This window comes from Anser cygnoides, chromosome 31, assembly GCF_040182565.1.
Source record: "Anser cygnoides isolate HZ-2024a breed goose chromosome 31, Taihu_goose_T2T_genome, whole genome shotgun sequence".
NCBI classification, from domain to species: domain Eukaryota; kingdom Metazoa; phylum Chordata; class Aves; order Anseriformes; family Anatidae; genus Anser; species Anser cygnoides.
In genome coordinates, this window is record NC_089903.1 from 3,003,050 (window position 1) to 3,026,488 (window position 23,439).

The 23,439-nt window shown below is 66.4% G+C and overlaps 1 protein-coding gene across 1 annotated transcript; it reads left to right on the forward strand.

The window, feature by feature from the left end:
• The first annotated feature begins 878 nt into the window (after positions 1-878).
• STAG3 (STAG3 cohesin complex component) lies at positions 879-23,293 on the forward strand. Its single transcript, XM_066985152.1, is given in 37 exon segments — positions 879-972; positions 1,676-1,736; positions 1,834-1,936; positions 2,007-2,105; positions 2,353-2,449; positions 2,529-2,605; positions 4,391-4,595; positions 4,677-4,771; positions 4,773-4,829; positions 4,903-4,976; positions 5,543-5,666; positions 6,300-6,398; positions 6,501-6,580; positions 7,197-7,304; positions 7,750-7,852; positions 8,997-9,108; positions 11,001-11,064; positions 11,066-11,112; positions 11,571-11,659; positions 11,765-11,854; positions 12,770-12,958; positions 14,280-14,350; positions 14,761-14,848; positions 14,930-15,010; positions 15,723-15,815; positions 15,893-15,964; positions 15,966-16,062; positions 16,979-17,112; positions 17,218-17,319; positions 18,560-18,704; positions 19,893-20,027; positions 20,442-20,570; positions 20,943-21,045; positions 21,388-21,468; positions 21,542-21,580; positions 22,233-22,415; positions 23,200-23,293. Coding segments are annotated over 36 exon segments (3,606 nt in total). The 5' UTR covers positions 879-972; positions 1,676-1,689.
• The last annotated feature ends 146 nt before the right edge of the window (positions 23,294-23,439 follow it).

A 23,439-nucleotide genomic window follows, 5' to 3' on the forward strand; every position in this document is an offset into this window, starting at 1 on the left:
CATAGGGATCCCAGGCCATAGGGCACTCTAGGCACCCGGCTATAGGGGGCCACAGGGACCCCACCTATAGGGCCCCATAGGGACCCCAGGCCATAGGGCACTATAGGCACCCGGCTATAGGGGGCCACAGGGACCCCACCATAGGGCCCCATAGGGATCCCAGGCCATAGGGCACTATAGGCACCCGGCTATAGGGGGCCACAGGGACCCCACCATAGGGCCCCATAGGGACCCCAGGCCATAGGGCACTATAGGCACCCGGCTATAGGGGGCCACAGGGACCCCACCTATAGGGCCCCATAGGGACCCCAGGCCATAGGGCACTATAGGCACCCCGGCTATAGGGGGCCACAGGGACCCCACCATAGGGCCCCATAGGGATCCCAGGCCATAGGGCACTATAGGCACCCGGCTATAGGGGGCCACAGGGACCCCACCATAGGGCCCCATAGGGACCCCAGGCCATAGGGCACTATAGGCACCCGGCTATAGGGGGCCACAGGGACCCCACCTATAGGGCCCCATAGGGACCCCAGGCCATAGGGCACTATAGGCACCCGGCTATAGGGGGCCACAGGGACCCCACCTATAGGGCCCCATAGGGACCCCAGGCCATAGGGCACTATAGGCACCCGGCTATAGGGGGCCACAGGGACCCCACCATAGGGCCCCATAGGGACCCCAGGCCATAGGGCACTATAGGCACCCGGCTATAGGGGGCCACAGGGACCCCACCTATAGGGCCCCATAGGGACCCCAGGCCATAGGGCACTCTAGGCACCCGGCTATAGGGGGCCACAGGGACCCCACCATAGGGCCCCATAGGGACCCCAGGCCATAGGGGCCCCCCGATAGGCCCCGCAGGCCCCGCCCCCCTCCCCTGGCCCCGCCCCCGCCCCTCTCAGTGTGCCTGCGCGCTGCAGGCCGAGCGCACGTGCAGGGCCGGACGGCAGCGCGGCGGCGCGAGGCGAGGCAGGCGGGGGGGCCAGGAGGGGAGAGCACCCCCCCCTACGTGACCTCGGGGGGCTTGGGACCCCCCTCACGTGACCCCGGGGGGGCTTTGAGGGGCCTGGGCCCCCCCCCCCATTGCTCGGGAACCCCCCCCCAAATGGCCTCGGGGGGGCTTTGAGGGGTCTTGAGACCACCCCCACACGTTGTTTGGGAGTGAGGTGGGGCCTTGGGGCCCCCCCGAAATGATTCCGGGGGGGGCTTTGGGGGGCTTTGCCCCCCCTCCCCCATGTGACCCCCGGGGGTGGTTGAGAGCCTTGGGACCCCCGCCTAAATGGCCCCGGGGGGGCTGAGAGGGGCCTTGGGACCCCCCCATGTGACTTGAGGGGCTTTGGGACCCCCCCCCCATTTAACCCAGGGAGGTGTGTGGGGTCTTGGACCCCCCCAGTGTGACCCTGGGGGCTTTGGGACCCCCCCCATGTGACAGTTGGGGGCCTTGGGACCCCCCCCATGTAACCCCAGGGGGCCTTTGGGGTCTTGGGACCCCCACAGTGTGACCCTGGGGGGCCTTGGGACCCCCCCCCATGTAACCCTAGGGAGTGTCTGGGGGCTCGGCCCCCCCCCCCGACTCCTGGGGGGTATTCGCCGCCCCCCCCCCTCGTCCCCATTCTGCGGGATCTGGGGGGGGGCCCTCCTCACGCCTCCCCCGGCCTGTGTCCCTCCCCAGGCCCCGCTGTCACCATGTCCTCGTGGCGCCCAGCTCGTCCCCAGGACAGCCCCCCCAGCACGTGAGTTTTGTTTTTTTTGGGGGGGGGGGGGGAGAGGATTTGGGGGGGGGAGGTGACAACAGCCGCCCCCCCCCCGCTGTCCCCACTGTCCCTACAGGATCCTCAGCAGAATTGACAATGACGACGACGACTCCGGGAGTGACTTCGAGACCACCCTGCGGCCCAAGCGGGGGGCGCAGGGGGGGCCCAGACCCTGCCCCGTACGTGTCCCCTGTTCCCCCCCCCCCCCAAAGCCGTGTCCCCCTTGTCACCCCGTTGTCACCTCCACAGGTCCCCAAACATTCCCGGAGGGAGCCCAGCGAGGATGGGAGCAGCCCGGAGCAGAACGTCCTCTTCCAGGCCGTCAGGAATGGCGGGGTGGCCATCGAGGTGACACGGGGATGCGGGGGGGACACGGGGGGACATGGGGGGACACGGGGATATGTGGGGGGACACGGAGACACACGGGGAGAAAGGGGACATGGGGACACGGGACAAAGAGGCACGGGACCAAAGCCAGCTCCTGAAGGGACACGGGGACACGTCCACCTTGGGAAGGGGACATGGGGGGGCCATTTGCCCTGATGTGGGGCCACCGCGTGCCACCATGCGTCACCACGCGTCACCGCGCCTCCAGGTGGTGGTGGACGAGTGGCTGGAGGGCTACAAGCGGGACCGGGAGCCGGCCTTCCTGGAGCTCGTCAACTTCATCATCCGCTCCTGCGGCTGCCGAGGTGCGGCCGCCCCGCACCCCGTCCCCCTGCCACCACCCTGGGGGATGTCCCTGTCACCCAGCACGTCCCCTCCCGGCAGGCACGGTGACACTGGCCATGCTGCGGGAGCTGCAGAACACCGAGATCATCCGGCGGCTGACCGAGAGCTTCGATGAGGTAACGGGGGATGTGGTGGTGGTGCGGGGACGCCGCCATTTTGTCACCTCTGTGAGGCGGCCATCTTGTCACCGGTGTGACGCCGCCATCTTGTCCCCTTGCATCCCCGCCACTTTGTCCCTTTGCGTCCCCACCATTTTGTCACCTTTGTGACCCCAGCATTTTGTCCCTTTTGTTCTCGATACTTTATTTTTTTGCATTGCCTCCATTTTGTCACTTCTGTGAGGCAGCCGTCTTGTCACCTGTGTGACGCTGCCATTTTGTCCCCTTGCGTCCCTGCCATTTTGTTACCTATGTGATCCCAACATTTTGTTATTTTTGTGACCCCACATTTTGTCCCTGTGTCCCCAACATTTTTTTCCATCGCCGCCATTTTGTCACCTCTGTGAGGCGGCCATCTTGTCACCTGTGTGACGCCGCCATCTTGTCCCCTTGCGTCCCCGCCACTTTGTCCCTTTGCGTCCCCACCATTTTGTCACCTTTGTGACCCCAGCATTTTGTCCCTTTTGTTCTCGATACTTTATTTTTTTGCATTGCCTCCATTTTGTCACTTCTGTGAGGCGGCCATCTTGTCACCTGTGTGACGCCGCCATCTTGTCCCCTTGCGTCCCCGCCACTTTGTCACGTGTGTGATCCTGCCACTTTGTCATCTGTGTGACCCAACGTTTTGTCCCTTTGTGTTCCCTCATTTTGTCATTTTGCATCCCCCCCCCATTTTGTCCCTTTATGTCCCCCCATTTTGTCCCTTTCTGCCCCCTCATTTTGTCCCTTTGTGTCCCCTCATTTTGTCCTTTTGCATCCCCCCATTTTGTCCCCATTTTGTCCCTTTATGTCCATTCCATGTTGTCCCTTTCTGCCCCCCCATTTTGTCCCTTTCTGCCCCCCCATTTTGTCCCTTTGTGTCCCCTCATTTTGTCCTTTTGCATCCCCCCATTTTGTCCCCTTGTGTCCCCATTTTGTCCCTTTATGTCCATTCCATGTTGTCCCTTTCTGCCCCCGTTTAGTCCCTTTCTGCCCCCCCGTTTTGTCCCTTTGTGTCCCCATTTTGTCCGTTCCAATCTCCCATTTTGTTCCTTTTTGGCCCCGTTTTGTTCCTTTGTGTCCCCATTTTGTCCCTTCCAACCCCCCCATTTTGTCCCTTCCAATCCCCCCATTTTGTCCCCTTGTGTTCCCTCATTTTGTCCTTTTGCATCCCCCCTGTTTTGTCCCCTTGTGTCCCCATTTTGTCCCTTTACGTCCTTTCCATGTTGTCCCTTTCTGCTCCCGTTTTGTCCCTTTCTGCCCCCCATTTTGTCCCTTTGTGTCCCCATTTTGTCCCTTCACATTCTCTCCATTTTGTCCCCTTGTGTCCCCATTTTGTCTTTGTGTCCCCATTTTGTCCCTTCCAGTCCCCCCATTTTGTCCCTTTCCATTCGCCTATGTTGTCTCTTTGTGTCCCCTCATTTTGTCCCTTTGTGTGCCCATTTTGTCCCTTTACATTCCCTCCATGTTATCCCTTTCCATCCCCAATTTAACCCCTTTCCAACCCCCGTTTTGTCCCTTCGTGTCTCCATTTTGTCCCTTTGTGTCCCCATTTTGTCCCTTTCCATCCCCCCATTTTGTCCCCTTGTGTCCCCATTTTGTCCCTTTATGTTCCCTCCATGTTGTCCCTTTATGTTCCCTCTACGTTGTCCCTCTGCATCCCCATTTTGACCCTTTATGTCCCCCTCGTTTTGTCCCTTTGCGTCCCCACCACGTTGTCCCTTTGTGTCTCCATTCTGTCCCCTTGTGTCCCCCCCCCCGCAGGACTCCGCCGACTACCCGCTCTCCCTCTCCGGGGGGCCGTGGCGCCGTTTCCGAGGGTCATTCGGGGCGGCGGTGGTGGCGGTGGCCCTGCGGTGCCGCCACTCCGTCCTCTACGACGGCTTCCTCCTCGGCGGCCTCACCGCGCTGCTCACCAGCCTCGCCGACTCCCAGGTGCGCGCCTTCCGCCACACGGCCACCTTGGCAGGTAGGTGACGCCCCCCCCCAAAAAAATTGTCACCTGCCGGGCGTCCCCACCACCGTACTGCCACCGTCCCGCTGTCCCCAGCCATGAAGCTGATGACGGCGCTGGTGGAGGTGGCGCTGTGGCTGAGCCAACGCCGCGACAGCACCCGGAGGCTCTACGAGGCCGAGAGGGCCAAGCCCCCCCCGCCGGAGAGCCCCCGGCAAGCTGGAGTCGCTGCAGGAGACGCTGCGGGAGGTGGGTGACATTCGGGGACGCAGCGGGGACGTGGGCGCGGGGCGCCCCGGTGACACCCGTGGGTGCCGGCCAGCTCCAGGACCAGCAGGAGGAGATCGAGGCCATGATGAACGCCATCTTCAAGGGCGTCTTCGTGCACCGATACAGGTGGGGGCGTGCTGGGGGGCACTGGGTGGTGCTGGGGTGCACTGGGTGCCACTGGATGGCACTGGGTGGTGCTGGGTTGGTGTGGGGTGGCACTGGGTGGCACTGGATGGAACTGGGAGCAGCATGGTTAGGGACTGGAGCCACTGGGGAGAGCCCAGTTGGGGACTGGGACCAGTTTGGAGTTGGGATAGGAACCAGGAAGGGTTCTTGTTGGAGAATGTCACCAGGAGGGGTTGGGGACTGGGACCAGTTTGGAACTGGGACGGAACCAAGTTGGGTTCTTCTTGAAGAACATCACCAGGAGGGGTTGGGGACTGGGACCAGTTTGGAACTGGGACGGAACCAAGTTGGGTTCTCCTTGGAGAACGTCACCAGGAGGGGTTGGGGACTGGGACCAGGATGTTGTCACCGGGACGGGGGGTCCCTGTGGTGGCCTTGGGGACACCGAGCGTGGCGGGGCCGGAGCCATGGGGGCCGACGGTGTCCCCGTGGCGATGTCCCCGTGGCGGTGTCCCCGTGGCGGTGTCCCCGTGGCGATGTCCCCACGGCGGTGTCCCCCCCCCCAGGGACGTGGTGCCCGACATCCGCGCGCTGTGCATGGAGGAGCTGGGGACGTGGATGTGCAGCTTCCCGGCCTCCTTCCTCACCGACGGGCACCTCAAGTACCTCGGCTGGACCCTGCACGACAAGGTGGGGACACCTCGGGGACATGGGGACACAGGGACACCTTGGGGGACACCTCGGGGACGTGGGGTTGCCTTGGGGACACCCAGGGAGGGACACTTCGGGCCAGGAGGGGACACTTGGGGACACTTGGGGTCAGGACAGGAGACACTTGGGGACCACTGGGGCCAGGAGGGGACGGCTGGGGACCTTTGGGAGCAGGATGGGGGACACTTGGGGACATTTGGGGCCAGGAGAGGGGACAGCTGGGGACCTTTGGGGCTGGGAGGGGACACTTGGGGACCCGTGGGGACACTTGGGGTCAGGAGAGGAGCCACTTGGGGACCACTGGGACCAGGATAAGGGACACTTGGGGACACTTGGGGCTGGGAGAGGGGACCCTTGGGGACCTTTGGGGCCGGGAGGGGACCCTTGGGGACCCGTGGGGACACTTGGGGTCAGGAGAGGAGCCACTTGGGGACCACTGGGGCCAGGAGGGGACGGCTGGGGACCTTTGGGGCCAGGATAGGGGACACTTGGGGACACTTGGGGCTGGGAGAGGGGACCCTTGGGGACCTTTGGGGCCGGGAGGGGACCCTTGGGGACACTTGGGGCTGGGAGGGGACACTTGGGGACCCTTGGGGACACTCGGCCCCGCAGCAGGGGGAGGTGCGGCTGCGCTGCGTGCGGGCGCTGCAGGGGCTCTACGCCCGCCAGGACACGGCCGCGCACATGGAGCTCTTCACCAGCCGCTTCAAGGTGACGCTGTCCCCTCCCCCTGTCCCCAACCCCGTCACCCCCCTGCCGAGGTCCCCAGCGGGTGACAACGGGTCCCCGTGTCCTCCCCCCCCCCCCCCCCAGGCCCGCTTGGTGGCCATGGTACTGGACAAGGAGCCCGAGGTGGCCGTGGAGGTGGTGAAGCTGCTGACGGTGATGCTGGTGTGAGTTTGGGGACGTTGGGAACACGGGGGGGGGACACTGGGGACAAGGGGGACATTGGGGACGTTGGGGACAAGGGGGGCATTGGGGACGGGGGGACAGAGGGGGTATGGGGACACTGGGGACAAGGGGGGCATTGGGGACGGGGGGGACATTGGGGACATTGGGGACAAGGGGGGCATTGGGGACAAGGGGGACAAGGGGGACACTGAGGATGTTGGGGACAAGGGGGACATTGGGGACAGGGGGGACATTGGGGACAGGGGGACATTGGGGACAAGGGGGACAAAGGGACAGGGGGACACGGGATGGGCTTGGAGGGGACAAAGGGACGAGGGGACACAAAATGGGGGAGATGAGGCCAGGGAGGGATGGGGGGGGACACTGGGGACGTTGGGGACACTGGGGACAAGGGGGACTTTGGGGACAAGGGGGACATCGGGGACATTGGGGACATGGGATGGGGTTGGAGGGAACGAAGGGCCGAGGGGACACAAAAACGGGTGAGACGAGGCCGGGAAGGACACGGACACGGGGACAAGGGGCGGGGAGGGGGGGGACACACGGCTCGGGGACAGGTGACAGCGGCCAGCGGTGTCCCCGTGTCACCGCCCGCAGCACGGTGGCCGAGGCGCTGACGGAGGCCGACTGCCACCGCGTCTACCCGGCCGTCTTCTGCACCCGCCGCGCCCTCGCCTCCGCCGCCGGCCTCTTCCTCTACCGCAGGTGAGGCCGGGCCACCTCCCGTGTCCCCTGTCCCCTCCCGGTGCCACCTCCCGTGTCCCCTGTCCCCTCCCGGTGTCACCCCCCGGGTCTTTTTCCCCACCCGGTGCCACCCCCGGGCTTTGTCCCCCCGGGTATCGTCCCCAGTCGGTGCCGCCACCGGGCTGCCGGAGCTTGGTGGCAGCTGGGGACGTCCCCGTGGGGACGGTGGCACCCGGCCCTGCCTTGTCCCCGTCCTGTGTCCCTCTCTGTCCCCAACCCTGTCCCTGTCCCCACGGGACCTCTCTGTCCCCATCCCGTGTCCCTTTGTGTCCCCGGCCCCGTCCCTGTCCCCACGGGACCCCGGTGTCCCACCCCCGTGTCCCTTTGTGTCCCCCTGTCCCCACCCCATGTCCCCATCCCCCCGATGTCCCCCTCCCCATTGTCACCCCCGTGTCCTTGTCCCCAGCCTGCTGTCCCCGCGGAACGAGGGTGACACCGAGCCGTCCCCCGGCACCGGGGACAACCGGACCTTCTTCCGCCTGCTGCTGGCCTTCTTCATCGGGAGCGAGGTGACACCGGGGGACAGCTGGGACACCCAGGGACACCCGGGGACACCCCGGGGACACCAGGGGACACCAGGGGACACCCCGGGGACAGTCAGGGGCACCCAGGGGACACCCAGGGACACCCAGGGCACCCTAGGTGACTTCAGGGACACCCGGGGACATCGAGGAGATACCCAGGGGACACCTGGGGACACCCCAGGGACACCTGAGGACAGTCAGGGGACACCCAGGGGACACCCCGGAGACATTCAGGGACACCCAGGGGACACCCAGGGGACACCCCGGGGACACCCCGGGGACACCAGGGGACATCCAGGGGACACCTGGGAACACACAGGGGACAGCCAGGGGCACCCAGGGGACAGCTGGGGACAGCCAGGCGCACCCAGGGGACAGCCCAGGGACACTCAGGGGATCCCAGAAGACACCAGGTGACACCCAAGGGACACCCAAGGGACACCAGGGGACACCTAGGGGAAACCCATGGGACACCTGGGGATACCCAGGGACCCCGTGTGACACCCAAGGGACCCCAGGTCATCCCGGGGGGCACCCGGGGGACACCTAGGGGACACCCAAGGGACCCCCAGCTGACCCCAGGTGACACCCAAGGGACCCCAGGTGGCCCTGGGTGACCCCAGGGGACACCAAGTGACACCCAAGGGACACCTAGGGGAAACCCACGGGACACCCCAGGGACATCCAGGGAATATCCAGGGGTCACCCAGGGGACACCCTAGGGACCCCAAGTGACACCCAGGGGACCCAGGGGACATCAAGGGACACCCAGGGAACACCTCGGGGACACCCAAGGGACCCTGGGTGACACCAGGTGACACCCAGGGGACCCCAAGGGAGACCCAGGGACAGCCAGGGGACACCCAAGGGACCTCTGGTGACACCCAAGGGACCCCAGGGGACACCCAGGGAACACCTCGGGGACACCCAAGGGACCCCAGGTCGCCCTACGTGACCCCAGGTGACACCCAGGGGACACCTAGGAGAAACCCAGGGGAAACCCAGGGGACAGACACCCTAGGGACCCCAAGTGACACCCAGGGGACCCCAAGGGACACGCAGGGGACACCCAGGGGACCTCTGGTGACACCCAAGGGACCCCAGGTGACAGCGCTGTCCCTGTCCCCAGCTCCACCAGCATGCCCCGTACCTCGTGGACAGCCTCTGGGACTGCGCCGGGGCCCGGCTGCGGGACTGGGACACGGCCGGGGGGCTGCTGCTGGAGGAGGCCCCCGGGGAGGGTGGGCAACTGGGGGGCACTGGGAGGCACTGGGAGGGTGCCAGGGGGCACTGGGAGGGACTGGGGGCGCTGGGAGGGACTGGGATGGGACTGGGAGGGACTGGAAGGGCACTAGGGGGCACTCAGATGGTGCCACGGGGCACTGGGATGGCACTGGGGGGCACTGGGGAGTACCGGGATGGGACTGGAGGGCACTGGGAATAACTGGGAAGGCACTGGGAGCATGCCAGGGGGCACTGGGAGGGACTGGGGGGGACTGGGATGGGACTGGGGGGCACTGGGAGGGCACTGGGATGGACATGTCTGGGGGGGCTGCTGCTGGAGGAGGCCCCCGGGGAGGGTGGGCAACTGGGGGGCACTGGGAGGGGGACTGGGAGGGGATTGGGAGGGCGCCAGGGGGCACTGGGAGGGACTGGGGGGCACTGGGAGGGACTGGAAGGGCGCTAGAGGGCACTGGGGGACACTGGGAGGGAACTGGGAGGCACTGGGGGGCACTGTGGAGTACTGGGATGGGACTGGGAGGAACTGGGGATAACTGGGAGGGCACTGGGAGGGCAGCAGGGGACACTGGGATGGGACTGGGGGGCACTGGGAGGGCACTGGGATGGACATGGCTGGCGGGGGGCTGCTGCTGGAGGGAGGCCCCCGGGGAGGGTGGGCAACTGGGGGGCACTGGGAGGGGACTGGGAGGGCGCCAGGGGGCACTGGGAGGGACTGGGGGGCACTGGGAGGGACTGGGAGGGACTGGAAGGGCGCTAGGGGGCACTGGGAGGGGACTGGGAGGCACTGGGAGGGGACTAGGAGAGCTCCAGGGGGCACTGGGAGGCACTGGGGGGCACTGGGGAGTACTGGAAGGAACTGGGGATAACTGGGAGGGCACCTGGGTTCACTGGGAGGGGACTGGGAGGCACTGGGAGACACTGAGGGGAACTGGGATTGGACTGGGGGGCACTGGGAGGGCACTGGGAGGCACTGGGAACCCCCAATCCCCTCCCAGTCCCTCCCAGTCCATCCCAGTTCCCCCAGCCCCCCAGCCCCCTCCCAGTCCCTCCCAGCCCATCCCACTTCCCCCCCAACTCCCCCAGTCCCCCCCAGCCCCCCGAGCCCCCTCCCAGTCCATCCCAGTCCATCCCAGTCCATCCCAGTCCCCCCCAACCCCCTCCCAGCCCCCCCAGCCCCCTTCCAGTCCATCCCAGTCCATCCCAGTCCCCTCCCAACCCCCTCCCAACACCCCCAGGCCCCTTCCAGTCCATCCCAGTCCATCCCAGTCCCCTCCCAACCCCCTCCCAACACCCCCAGCCCCCTCCCAGTCCATCCCAGTCCATCCCAGTCCCCTCCAAACCCCCTCCCAACACCCCCAGCCCCCTCCCAGTCCCCCCAGCTCCCTCAGCCCCCTCCCAGTCCCTCCAGTCCATCCCAGTCCCCCCAACCCCCTCCCAGTCCGCTCCCAGCCTCCCCCCAGCCCCCCCAGCTCCCTCCCAGTCCATCCCAGTCCCCTCCCAACACCCCCAGCCCCCTCCCAGTCCCTCCCAGTCCATCCCAGTCCCCTCCCAACCCCCTCCCAACACCCCCAGCCCCCTCCCTGTCCATCCCAATCCCCCCAGCCCCCTCCCAGTCCCTCCCAGTCCATCCCAGTCCCCTCCCAACCCCCTCCCAACACCCCCAGCCCCCTCCCTGTCCATCCCAATCCCCCCAGCCCCCTCCCAGTCCCTCCCAGTTCCCCCCCAACCCCCTCCCATTCCCCCCCAACCCCCTCCCAGCCCCCCCAGCCCCCTCCCAGTCCCCCCCAGCTCCCTCAGCCCCCTCCCAGTCCCTCCCAGTTCCCCCCCAACCCCCTCCCAGCCCCCCAGCCCCCTCCCAGTCCCTCCCAGTCCATCCCAGTTCCCCCCCCAGCGCTCAACGACCAGCAGGAGAAGGCCCTGGTGGAGATCCTGGCGGCCAGCGCCAAGCGGGCGGCCGGGGGGGCCTCCGGTGGGACGGGGACCCACCCGCAAGGTACCGGGGGGTGACGTTGTCACCTGGGGGGGGCACTGTCACCTGGGGGGGGTCATTGTCACCGGGGGGGGTCATTGTCACTTGGGGGGGCCATTGTCACTGGGGAAGGGGTCATTGTCACTTGGGGGGCCATTGTCACCTGGGGGGGTCATTGTCACCTGGGGGGGGTCATTGTCACCTGGGGGGTCATTGTCACCTGGGGGGTCATTGTCACTTGGGGGGTCATTGTCACCCGGGGGGGTTATTGTCACCTTGGGGGGGTCACTGTCACCGGGGGGGGGTCACGGGGGGGGTGTCTCAGTGTCACCCTGGGGGGGGGAAGTATTGTCATCTTGGGGGTGTCGTTGTCACCTGGGGGGGGGTCACTGTCCCCTGGGGGGGTCACTGTCACCTGGGGGGTGTCAGCATCCCCCGGGGGTGTCATTGTCCCCCGGGGGGTGGGGGGTGACTGTCACCTGTGCCCCCCAGCTGTCCCCCGGGAGAAGCGGGCGGTGGCGGAGCAGCGCTCCCGGCTCTGCCTCTGCCTGGCCCCGATCCTGCCCCGGCTGCTGGCCAAGGTGAGGGGACCCCGGGGGGGACCTTGGGGACATTTTTTTGGGGGGGGGGTGAGGGTGACACCCAGGTGACCCCCCCACCCCGTGTGTCCCCCCCCCCCCCAACAGTTTTCGGCGGACGAGGAGAAGGTGACGCCGCTGCTGGAGGTGCTGGGCTGCTTCGAGCTCAGCGTCTACTGCACGGCGCGGCTGGAGAGGGTGAGGGCAGGGGCGGCCTTATAGGGGCCTTATAGGGTCACGCGGTCCTTATCCTATAGGGTCACGCAGTCCTTCTAGGGTCACCCGGTCCTTATAGGGTCACCCAGCCCCAATCCTATAGGGTCACCCTGTCCGCATTCCTATAGGGTCACCTGGTCCTTATAGGGTCACCCGGCCCTAATCCTATAGGGTCACGCAGTCCTTATAGGGTCACGCGGTCCTTATAGGGTCACCTGGCCCCAATCCTGTAGGGTCACCCAGCCCAAATCCTGTAGGGTCACCCTGTCCCCAATCCTATAAGGTCATGCGGTCCTTATAGGGTCACACGGTCCCAACCCTATAGGGTCACACGGTCCCAACCCTATAGGGTCACACGGTCCTGATAGGGTCACACAGTTCTTATAGGGTCCCCCGGTCCTTATAGGGTCACCCAGCCCCAATCCTATAGGGTCACCATGTCCCCAGTCCCTATAGGGTCACCTGGCCCCAATCCTTCTAGGGTCACCCATTCCCCATAGGGTCCCCGTGTCCCCTCACCATTTGGGGTCCCCGTGTCCCCAGTCCTTCTAGGGTCACCCATTCCCCATAGGGTCACCGTGTCCCCTTGCCCTTTGGGGTCCCCGTGTCCCCTCACCATTTGGGGTCCCCGTGTCCCCAATCCTTATAGGGTCATCCATTCCTTATAGGGTCCCCGTGTCGCCTCACCCTTCGGGGTCCCCGTGTCCCCTCACCCTTTGGGGTCCCCGTGTCCCCAATCCTTCTAGGGTCACCCATTCCCCATAGGGTCCCCGTGTTCCCTCACCATTTGGGGTCCCCGTGTCCCTAATCCTTCTAGGGTCACCCATTCCCCATAGGGTCCCCGTGTCCCCTCACCATTTGGGGTCCCCGTGTCCCCAACCCCATATCCCCCCCCAGCCCCTGGAGCAGGCGCTGGCGCAGCTGCAGGAGCTGGTGCTGAAGCACACGGGGCCGGGGGTCCTGGAGGCGGCCGCCCGCGTCCTGGGGACCTTCTGCGACCCCCGGCTGCCGCTGCGGGGCCGCGGGGAGCTGGCGTGGAGCCTCCTCGGGGACCTGCTGGGGGAGCGCTGCCACCGCCTGCTGCAGGTACGGGGGGATTGGGGGGATTAGGGGGGATTGTAGGGGATTTGGGGGGGGATTTGGGGGGGATTAGGGGGGATTGTAGGGGGTTTGGGGGGATTTGGGGGGATTAGGGGGATTAGGGGGGATTTGGGGGGGGATTAGGGGGGGGGATTGTAGGGGGGGTTTGGGGGGGGGATTTGGGGGGGATTAGGGGGATTGTAGGGGATTTGGGGGGGATTTGGGGGGGATTTGGGGGGATTAGGGGGATTGTAGGGGGTTTGGGGGGGGGGATTTGGAGGGGATTAGGGGGGATTGTAGGGGGTTTGGGGGGGGATTTGGGGGAATTAGGGGGATTATAGGGGATTTGGGGGGATTTGGGGGGGATTAGGGGGGACTATAGGGGGTTTTTGGGGATTTGGGGGGGATTAGGGGGGACTATAGGGGGATTATAGGGGATTTGGGGGGGATTAGGGGGGATTATAGGGGGTTTGGAGGGGAATTGGTGGGGATTGGGGGGGGGGGATTTGGGAGGGATTAGGGGGATTATAGGGGGTTTGGGGGGGGGATTCGGGGGCATTAGGGGAGATTATAGGGGTTTGGGGGGATTTGGGGGGGATTATAGGGGATTTGGGAGGGATTATGGGGGATTTGTAGGGGGTTTGGGGGGATTGGGGGGATTTGTAGGGGGTTTGGGGGGATTAGGGGGGACTATAGGGGATTTGGGGGGATTAGGGGGGATTATAGGGGGTTTGGGGGGATTAGGGGGGACTGTAGGGGGTTAGGGGGGGATTTGTAGGGGTTAGGGGGGATTTGGGGGGGGGGATTATAGGGGATTTGGGGGGGATTAGGGGGATTTGTAGGGGGTTTGGGGTGGATTAGCGGGGATTATAGGGGGTTTGGGGGGGATTTGGGGGGGATTAGGGGGGATTTGTAGGGGGTTTGGGGGGATTTGGGGGGATTATAGGGGGTTTGGGGGGGATTAGGGGGGGATTATAGGAGGTTTGGGGGGGATTTGGGGGTGTTTGGGGGGGATTATAGGGAGTTTGGGGGGATTTGTGGGGATTTGTAGGGGATTTGGGGGGATTTGGGAGGCAGTTGGGGGTTTGGGGGGGATTTGAGGTGGGTTTGGGGTTATGGGGTGGGGATGGGGGCATGGGGGAGCTGCTGGGGGAGCGCTGCCACCGCCTGCTGCGGGTCCGGGGGGGTTGTAGGCGATTTGGGGGGGTTACAGGGGGTTTGGGGGGGGGATTAGGGGTGGGTTTGGGGTAAGGGGGTGGGGGTAACGGGGTGTCCCCAGCCCCGCGGGATGTCCCCGGCTGTCCCCAACCCCGCTGTCCCCCCGCAGGCGCAGTCCCTGGACGAGGAGGAGCTGTACAGCGCCGCCGCCACCCTAAAGCGCCTCGCCGTCCTCTTCAAGTGTGCCCCGCGTCCCCAGCGTGTCCCCGACGTGTCCCCTCCTGTCCCCGATGTGTCCCCTCCTGTCCCCGATGTGTCCCCCCTGTCCCCAGGTGTCCCCTGCTGGCCCCAGACGTCCCCCGCTGGCCCCGTGTCCCTGTTCCCTTTCCCCCTGTCCCCGTGTCCCCACCTCCTTGTCCCCATGTCCCTGTCCCTTTCCCCGTGTCCCTGATCTGTCCCCGATGTCCCCGTCCCCATGTCCTTGTCCCCTTCCCAATGTCCCTGTCCCCTTCCCGATGTCCCCAGGTCCCCGTCTCCACCTCCCTGTCCCCTTCCCTGTGTCTCCACCTCCCTGTCCCCTTCCCAATGTCCCCACCTCCCTGTCCCCATGTCCCCGTGTCCCCATGTCCCCATGTCCCCTGTCCCCGCAGCGCCCACGACCTGACGCCCTGGCAGCTCTTCGAGCCCTGCGTCCTCCTCCTGCAGCGCGCGGCCGACACGGGCGAGGTGCCCCCGCAGGTATCCGGGGACACTGGGGACACTGGGGACACTGGGGACAACGCCAGGGAGGGGACACGATGCCACCCCGTGTCCCCACAGCTCCTCGTCCCCGCCATCACCTGCGCCCACTTCCACATCCTCTGGGAGCTGTCCCGGCTGCCCGCCACCGACGTCCCCCAGGTGAGCGTGGGGACGTGGGGACACTGGGGAAGGGGACACGGGGACACTGGGGACACTGGAGAAGGGGACGGGGACACGGGGACACCGGGGCAGGGGACAGGGACGTGGGGATGTGGGGATAAGGGGACACGGGGACACCGTGGGGACAGGGACTAGGGGATATGGGGACATCGGGAAGGGGACAGGGACAGAGGGACGGGGACATGGGGACACTGGGCGGGGGACGGGGACAGGGGGACATGGGGCAGGGGACAGGGACGGGACATGGGGACAGGGAGAGGACATGGGGACAGGAAGAGGACACAGAACAGGAGATGGGGACAGGGACACGGGGACAGCGGTAGGAAATGGGGACATGGATGGGGACATGGGGACAGGAATAGGATACAGGGACAGGACATGGGGACAGGGACAGGACATGGGGACAGGGACAGGACATGGGGACAGGGATGGGGACTTGGGAACAGGAATAGGACACAGGGACAGGACACGGGGACAGGGACAGGACATGGGGACGGGGACAGGGACATGGGGACAGGACCAGGACCCCAGCAGCACACCCAGCAGCGCCAGCACCCCGAGGGGGACAACAGGGGGACAGCGGGGAGGGGACAACAGGGGGACAGCCCCCCTTAGCGAGGACGTGGCCCCGGCTCGGGGACGTCCCCGAGTGCCACCCGGCTGTCCCCAAGTGCCACCCGGCTGTCCCCAGGAGCAGCTGCACGCCCTGAGGAGCAAGGCCACCTCCTTCTGCGCCCTGTGCCAGAGCTGCCTCTCCGACGGGGACGCCGGCGTCCGGGAGCAGGTGACGCCGCGGGGACACGGGGGGCGAGGTGACGCCGGCGGTGGCACGCCGCCGACCCCGTCCCCGTTGTCCCCAAGGCCTTCGTGGTGCTGAGCGACCTCCTGCTGGTGCTGGGCCCCGCGGTGACGCGTGGGGACAGGGCAGCGCTGGCGCCCCCTGCGGCTGGTGCCCGAAGCGGAGCTGCGCTGCCAGCTGGCCGCCGTGCTCCTCGACCACGTCTTCAGCCCCGGGGACGGGGACAGAGACGGTGAGGTCCCCAACGTGTCCCCAACGTGGCCCCAACGTGGCCCCGAGGTGGCCCCGGTGGGCCCCAGGTGGTCCTGGTGGTCGTGAGGTAGCCCCCGTGGCCCCAAAGTGGTCCCGGTGGCCCCAAAGTGGCCCAAAGACATCTTCGAGCAGTCCCTGGTGGCCTCGAGATGTCTCCGAGGTGGCCCTGGTGGCCCTGAGATGTCCCCTCGTGTCCCTAAGGTGGTCCCAAGATGGTCCCGGTGGTCCCCAGGTGGCCCCAGTGGCCCCTAAAGTGACCCCAATATCCCCAAGGTAGCCCCAAGGTCAAAAAAAGAGCTTCCGAGGTGGCCTTAAGGTGTATCTGAGGTGGCCGTGGTGGCCCTGAGATGTCCCCTCACGTCCCCAAGGTGGTCGCCAGGTGGTCCTCATGGACCCAAAGTGGACCCAGTGTCCTCAAAGTGCCCCCTCAATGTCCCCTTGCCCTCCCAAGCCCCCTCGAGGACCTCCCCCAGCTGCTCCTGGCGTCCCTTTAGCGTCCCCTGAGTCCTCTTCTTGTCTCCTGTGTCCCCTTAATGTCCCCAAGATGTCCCCAAGCCCCCTGGAGGACTTTTCTGGCTGCTCCTGGCTTCCCTTCGGTGTCCCAGATCCCCTCAACATCCCTTCAATGTCCCCAAACCCCCTCGAGGACCTCCCCCGGCTGCTCCTGGCATCCCTTTAGTGTCCCCTCAGTGTCCCCTGTGTCCCCTCATTGTCCCCAAGATGTCCCCAAGCCCCCTGGAGGACTTTTCTGGCTGCTCCTGGCATCCGTTTGGTGTCCCAAGTCCCCTCAACGTCCCCTCGACGTCCCCAAACCCCCTCGAGGACCTCCCCCGGCTGCTCCTGGCTTCCTTTTAGTGTCCCCTCGGTGTCCCCAAGCTGTCCCCTTGTCCCCGCAGAGCCTGAGGACGCCGAGGCACGCATGGAGGAGCTGCACCGCCGCCGCGTGCTGCTGGCCGGCTTCTGCAAGCTCATCATCTACAACGTGCTGGAGCCCAGCGCCGCTTCCGACGTCTTCAAGCACTACGACAAGGTGGGGACACTTCTGGGGACACCAGCCCTGCGTCCCTGTCCCCCCCCCCCCCCGCTGTCCCCTCGGCTCTTTTGGGGACACCCCGTGTCCCCCCTTTCTCCCCAGTTTTACGCCGATTACGGGGACATCATCAAGGAGACGCTGGTGTGCATCCGCCGCATGGACGGCCAGGAGTGGGCGCGCGTCGTGCTGCTCACCCTGCAGCAGGTCTGGGGGGGGCCTGGGGGGGCTGCAGGGGGATTTGGGGATCCTGGGGTGCTCATGGAGGTCCTGGGGGGCTCCACAGGGGGTTTGGGGTTCCTTGGGGGGCTCATGGAGGTCCTGGGGGGGGCTTCAGGGGGATTTGGGGGTCCTGGGGGGCTCCAGAGGGGGCTTTGGGGTTCCTTGGGGGGCTCATGGAGGTCCTGGGGGGGGCTTCAGGGGGATTTGGGGGGTCCTGGGGGGCTCCACAGGGGGCTTTGGGGGTCCTCGGGGGCTCCAGGAGGCCCTAGGGGGCTCCAGAGGGGGCTTTGGGGTTCCTCGGGGGGCTCCAGGAGGTCCTGGGGGCTCCAGAGGGGGCTTTGGGGTTCCTCGGGGGGCTCCAGGAGGTCCTGGGGGGCTCCAGAGGGGGCTTTGGGGGTACTTTTGGGGTCCTCAGGGTGCTCTCGGAGGTCCTGGGGGGCTTCAGGGGAACTGGGGGCTCTGCGGTGCTCCAGAGGGGGCTTTGGGGTTCTTGGGGGCGCTCCAGGAGGTTCTGGGGGGAGCGTCAGGGGGATTTGGGGGTCGCTGGGGGGCTCCACGGGGGGCTTTGGGGGTCCTTGGGAGGCTCCAGGAGGTTCTGGGGGGCTCCAGAGGGGGCTTTGGGGTTCTTGGGGGGGCTCCAGGAGGTTCTGAGGGGGCATCAGGGGGATTTGGGGGTCGTCGGGGGGCTCCACGGGGGGCTTTGGGGTTCCTTGGGGGGCTCCAGGAGGTCCTGGGGGGGCTCCAGAGAGGGATTTGGGGGTCGTTGGGGGGGCTTCAGGAGGTCATGGGGGGCTTCAGAGGGATTTGGGGGTCTTGGGGGGGCTCCAGAGGGGGCTTTGGGGTTCCTTGGGGGGCTCCAGGAGGTTCTGGGGAGGGGGTTGGAGGGATTTGGGGGTTGTGGGGGGCTCCAGAGGGGGGCTTTGGGGACACTTTTGGGGTCCTTGGGCTTATCTGGGAGGTCCTGGGGGGCTTCAGGTGGATTTGGGGGGCTTCAGAGGGGGTCTGGGGAGCTTTGGGGGCACTTTTGGGGTCCCTGGGGTGCTCTGGGGGGCTTCAGGTGGATTTGGGGTTCCTGGGGGGCTCCAGGGGGCTTTTGGGGTCCCCTGGGGGCTCCAGGAGGTCCTGGGCGGCTCCGGGTGGATCTGGGATTATCGGGGGGCTCCTGCGGGGGGGTTTTGGGGCCCTCCTGACGTGCCCCCCCCCCCCCCGCTGCCCCCCCCCCCAGGTGATGGCGGAGCTGCTGCTGGAGCACGGCCCCGAGGTGCGGGGGCCCCCGCTTTTGGGGGGCTGCGGAATTTGGGGCGCCGCCTCGCCCTCTTCTTCAGCCCCCGCCCGTACCCCCACCGCCAGGCGCTGCTGCGCCTCCACCGGTAACGGGGGGGGGGGCCCGGGGGGGCCCGGATATTTGGGGGGGGGGGGTCCTGGGGGGGGGTGTGGGGAGGGGGTTTGGGGTGTGGGGAGGGTGTTTTGGGGTGATGGGGGGCTTTGGGGGGGCTTTGGGGGGAGGTTGGGGAGAATGTGGGGTGTTGGGGTAATTTGGGGGGGGGTCAGGGGTATTTCGGGGGGTAGAGTTTTTTTGGGGGGGTCAGGGAGTATTTGGGGGACTCTGGGGGTGTGGGGAGGGGGTTTTGGGGTGTGGGGAGAGGGTTTTGGGGTGTTGGGGGGGCTTTGGGAGGGGTTTGGGGGGGGTTATGGGGTGTTGGGGTAATTTAGGGGGGATCAGGGCCATTTGGGGGGGGGCTCGTTTTTTTGGGGGGGGGTCAGGGGTGTTTTGGGGGGGGCTCTGGGGGTGTTCGGGAGGGTCTTGGGGGTGTTGGGAGGGGGGTTGGGGGTGGTCAGGAGCATTTGCGGGGGCTCATTTTTTAGGGGGGTCGGGTATTTGGGGGGCTCTGGGGGTGTTTGGTGGGGGGGTCCTGGGGGTGTGGGGAGGGGGTTTCGGGGTGATAGGAGGGGGTTTTGGGGTGTGGGGAGAGGGTTTTGGGCTGGGGGGGGGCTTTGGGGGAATTTTGGGGGGCTATGGGGTGTTGGGGTAATTTGGGGGGGGGCTCGGAGGTGTTTGGGGTACTTGGGGGGCTCAGGGGGTGTTTGGGGGAGCTCTGGGGGTGTTTGGGGGGTCCTGGGGGTGTTGGGGGGGGGGGGGTTGGGGCGTGGGGAGGGGGCTGTGGGGTTTTGGGAGGGGGTTTTGGGGTTTTGGGGGGCTTTTGGGGAGGTGTTGGTGGGGGTTAGGGCCATTTGGGGGGGGGTAGTTTTTTTGGGGGGGATCAGGGGTATTTGGGGGGGGGCTTGGGGTGTTTGGGGGGGGCTTGGGGGTGTTGGGAGGGGGTTGGGGGGGTCTGGGGTATTTTGGAGGGGGCTATGGGGTATTGGGGGGGCTGTGGGGTATTGGGGGGCTATGGGGTGTTTGGGGGGGTCAGGGGGGTCTTGGGGGTTGAGGGATTTGGGGGGGGGGGGTCTGGGGATTTTGGGGAGGATCTGGGGGGTTTGGGGGGGCCTGGGGGGATTTGGGGGTCCCGGGCCTGACCCCCACACACTCTGTGCCCCCCCCCCCCCCCCCCCAGGGACGGCATCGCTTTTGCCCTGCAGGAGGGTCCGGGGGGGGCCCCGAGGGGCCGGGGGGGCCCCCTGTACCTGCCCTTCCTGGAGGTGCTCAGCGAGTTCTCCCCCCGCCTGCTGCCCCCCGACCGCGTCCTGCTGTGAGCGGGGGGCCGGGGGGGATTTGGGGTCTGGGGGGATTTGGGGGGTTTGGGGTCCGGGGGAGGGGATTTGGGGGGGGTTGGGGTCTGGGGAGGGGATTTGGGGGATTTGGAGTCTGGGGAGGGGATTTGGGGGGTTTGGGGTCCCTGGGGAGGATTTGGGGGGATTTGGGGTCTGGGGGGTGGGTTTGGGGGGGTTGGGGTCGGTGGGGGGGGGATTTGGGGGGTTTGGGATCTGGGGGAAGGGATTTGGGGTCCGGGGGGGGGGGGTGGGGGGATTTGGGGTCCGGGGGAGGAGATTTGGCGTCCGGGGGGGGATTTGGGGGGTCTGGGGTCCGGGGGAGGGGATTTGGGATCCTGGGGGGGGTCAGGGAGGGATTTGGGGTCACCCTAATTCCCCCCCCCCCCCCCCAGGCTGTCCTACCTGCAGCGGAGCTGCCAGCAGCTGGGGTTCCCCCCGGGGGGGGCACCGTGGCCCCCCCTGGACGTCTACCACCGCTCCCTGCAGCCCCCGAGCCCCCCGCAAGAGGCGGCGCATGGACGGTGAGGGGGGGCGACCCCCCACTGTGTCCCCCCCCCTTGTCCTCATGTCCCCCGCTTGTCCCTGCGCCCCCCCCGTTCTTGTACCCCCCCTCGCCCTCCTTTGTCCCTGTGCCCCCCCTTGTCCTTGTCCCCCCCTCCTTGTCCCCGTGTCCCCCCCTTGTCCCTGTCCCCCCTTCCTTGTGTCCCCCCCTTTTCCTTGTCCCCCCCCCTTGTCCCTGTCCCCCCCCTTGTCCCCACGCCCCCCATTTCCCCCCTTGTCCCCCCCATCCCCGTGTCCCCCCAGGTAGGGAGGTGACAAACTGGGGGGCCCTTGGGGACAAAGCCTGGGGGGAGGGGGGTCCCACATTGCCCCCCCTTTCCCCCTCCCCCCAGAGTCCTGGCCGGGCTCCGGCCCCCCCCAGCCCGGCCCTGACCTCCACGGCGCTGCGGGCCCCCCTCCGCCCCCCCGGGACCTCCGCACCCCCGGCCCCAGCAGGTGAGTGGGGGGGGGCACCCCCAAAATGCCCCCCTTCCTGCTGGGGGGGCACTGGGGGTCACTGGGTGCACTGGGGGGGCACTGGGGGGTACTGGAATGGAACTGGGGGGCACTGGGCATACTGGGGGGCATTGGTGGGGGCACTGGTGGTATTGGGGGGCACTGGGCATACTGGGGGGGCACTGGGGGGGCACTGGGGGGTACTGGGATGGGACTGGGGGGGCACTGGGCATACTGGGGGGGCACTGGGGGTGGCACTGGGGGGTACTGGGATGGGATGGGGGGGCACTGGGCACACTGGGGGGCACTGGGCATACTGGGGGGTCCCGGCGTCCTCCCCAGCCTCAGCCTGATGGTGGAGGAAGAGGAGGAGGAAGAGGAGGGGGGGGCAGCAGCGAGGAGCCCCCCTCGGAGCAGGACCAGGTGAGCCCCCCCCACGGCCCCCCAGCACCGAGGGGGGTCCCAGGTGCTTCCCCCCTAATTTGTGCCCCCCCAGCTCCGGGACCTCTTCGACTCCACCATCCTGGGCATCGAGGTGAGAGGGGGGGCCCAAAACGCTGCCCCCCCCCCCCAAATTCCCCCCAACGTGCCCCCCCTTTTTTTAACCCCCCTTCCCACTCCCCCCTCCCCAAATTTGACCCCCCCCCATCCCAAAGTTGCCCCCATTTCCAGCCTCCTCCCAATTCCCCCCCCCAATTTTGCCCCCCCAATTCCCCCCAAATTTTGCTCCCCCCAATTTTCCCCCATTTTTGCCCCCCATTTTCACTCTCCCCTCCCCAAGTGCCCCCCCAAATTTGCCCCCCCCAAAATTTGCCCCCCAATCACCACCCAATTTCCACCTCCCCAAATCTTGCCCCTGTTTTCACCCTCCCCTCCCACAGCTCCCCCCCCAAATTGGGGACCCCCCGGAATATTTGCCCCCCCCACCACCAAAATTTGAGGACCCCCCCCAAAATTTGCCCCCACCCCCAAATACCCCCCCATTTCCACCTCCCCCCAAATCCTGCCCCCGTTTTTCACCCTCCCCCTCCCACAGCCCCCCCCCCTCAAAATTTGGGGACCCCCAAAAAATTTGGGGACCCCCAAAATCTGGGGACCCCCCCAAAAATTGGGGGACCCCCCCAAATTCCCCCCTCCCATTTTGGGGGGGGGGGGGCCCCCCCCCCCCCCCATTTGCTCTCCCCCAGGACTGAGCGCGGAGCCGCGGCCGAGAGTTGTTGTTTCTGGTTTTGCCTGTTTTTTGCTGTTCTGAGCCCAAAATTTTGGGGGGACTCCCCCCGGAATATTTGCCCCCCCCCCAAATTTGAGGACCCCCAAATTTGCCTCCCCCCAATGCCCCCCATTTCCACCTCCCCCCAAATCCTGCCCCCGTTTTCACCCTCCCCCTCCCACAGCCCCCCCCCTCAAAATTTGGGGACCCCCAAAAAATTTGGGGACCCCCCAAAATCTGGGGACCCCCCTAAAAAATTGAGGGACCACCCCCCAAATTACCCCCTCCCATTTTGCGGGGGGGGGCCTCACCCCATTTGCCGAGAGTTGTCGTTTCTGGTTTTGCCTGTTTTTTGCTGTTCTGAGCCCAAAATTTTGGGGGTGCCCCCCCCGGGTGCCCCCACTTCCCCCCGCCCGCACCCCGTTGGGTCAATAAAGAGCGGGATTGGCAGCGTGGCTCCAAAGGGTTTATTTTTTTTGGGGGGGGGGGACGACTGGTCGCGGTGTCCCCCCCCCGATGTCCCCACCCCATCCCCGTGTCCCCCCCTTGTCCTTGTCCCCCCCTTGTCCTGGTGTCCCCCCTTGTCCCCACCCCAGTGTGTCCCTGTCCGGGATGTCCCCACCCCGATGTCCCCCCCCAACGACCCCATCCCAATGTCCCCATCCCGATGTCCCCATTGGGGTGTCCCCACCCTGATGTCCCCATCCTGATGTCACCCCAGTGTCCTTGTCTCGTTGTCCCCATCCCGATGTCCTCGTCCTGATGTCCCCATCCCAATGTCCCCATCCCAATGCCCCCACCCCAATGTCCTTGTCCCACTGTCCCTGGTCCTGACACCCCCATCCCAATGTCCCCATCCCAATGCCCCCACCCCAGTGTCCTCCTCCTGATGTCCTTGTCCCACTGTCCCCATCCGGATGCCATCCCAGTGTCCCCGTCCCAAGCTCCTTGTCCCGACGCCACCGTCCCGACGTCCTCGCCCCGATGTCCTTGTCCCAAAGTCCCCATCCCGATGTCATCCCCATGTCCTTGTCCTGATGTCCCCATCCCGATGTCCTCATCCCGATGTCCTTGTCCCAGTGTCCCCGTCCCAATGTCCCCGTCCCGATGTCCCCATTCCGATGCCCCCATCCCAATCTTGTCCCGACGCCCCCACCCTGATGTCCTTGTCCCAGTGTCCCCGT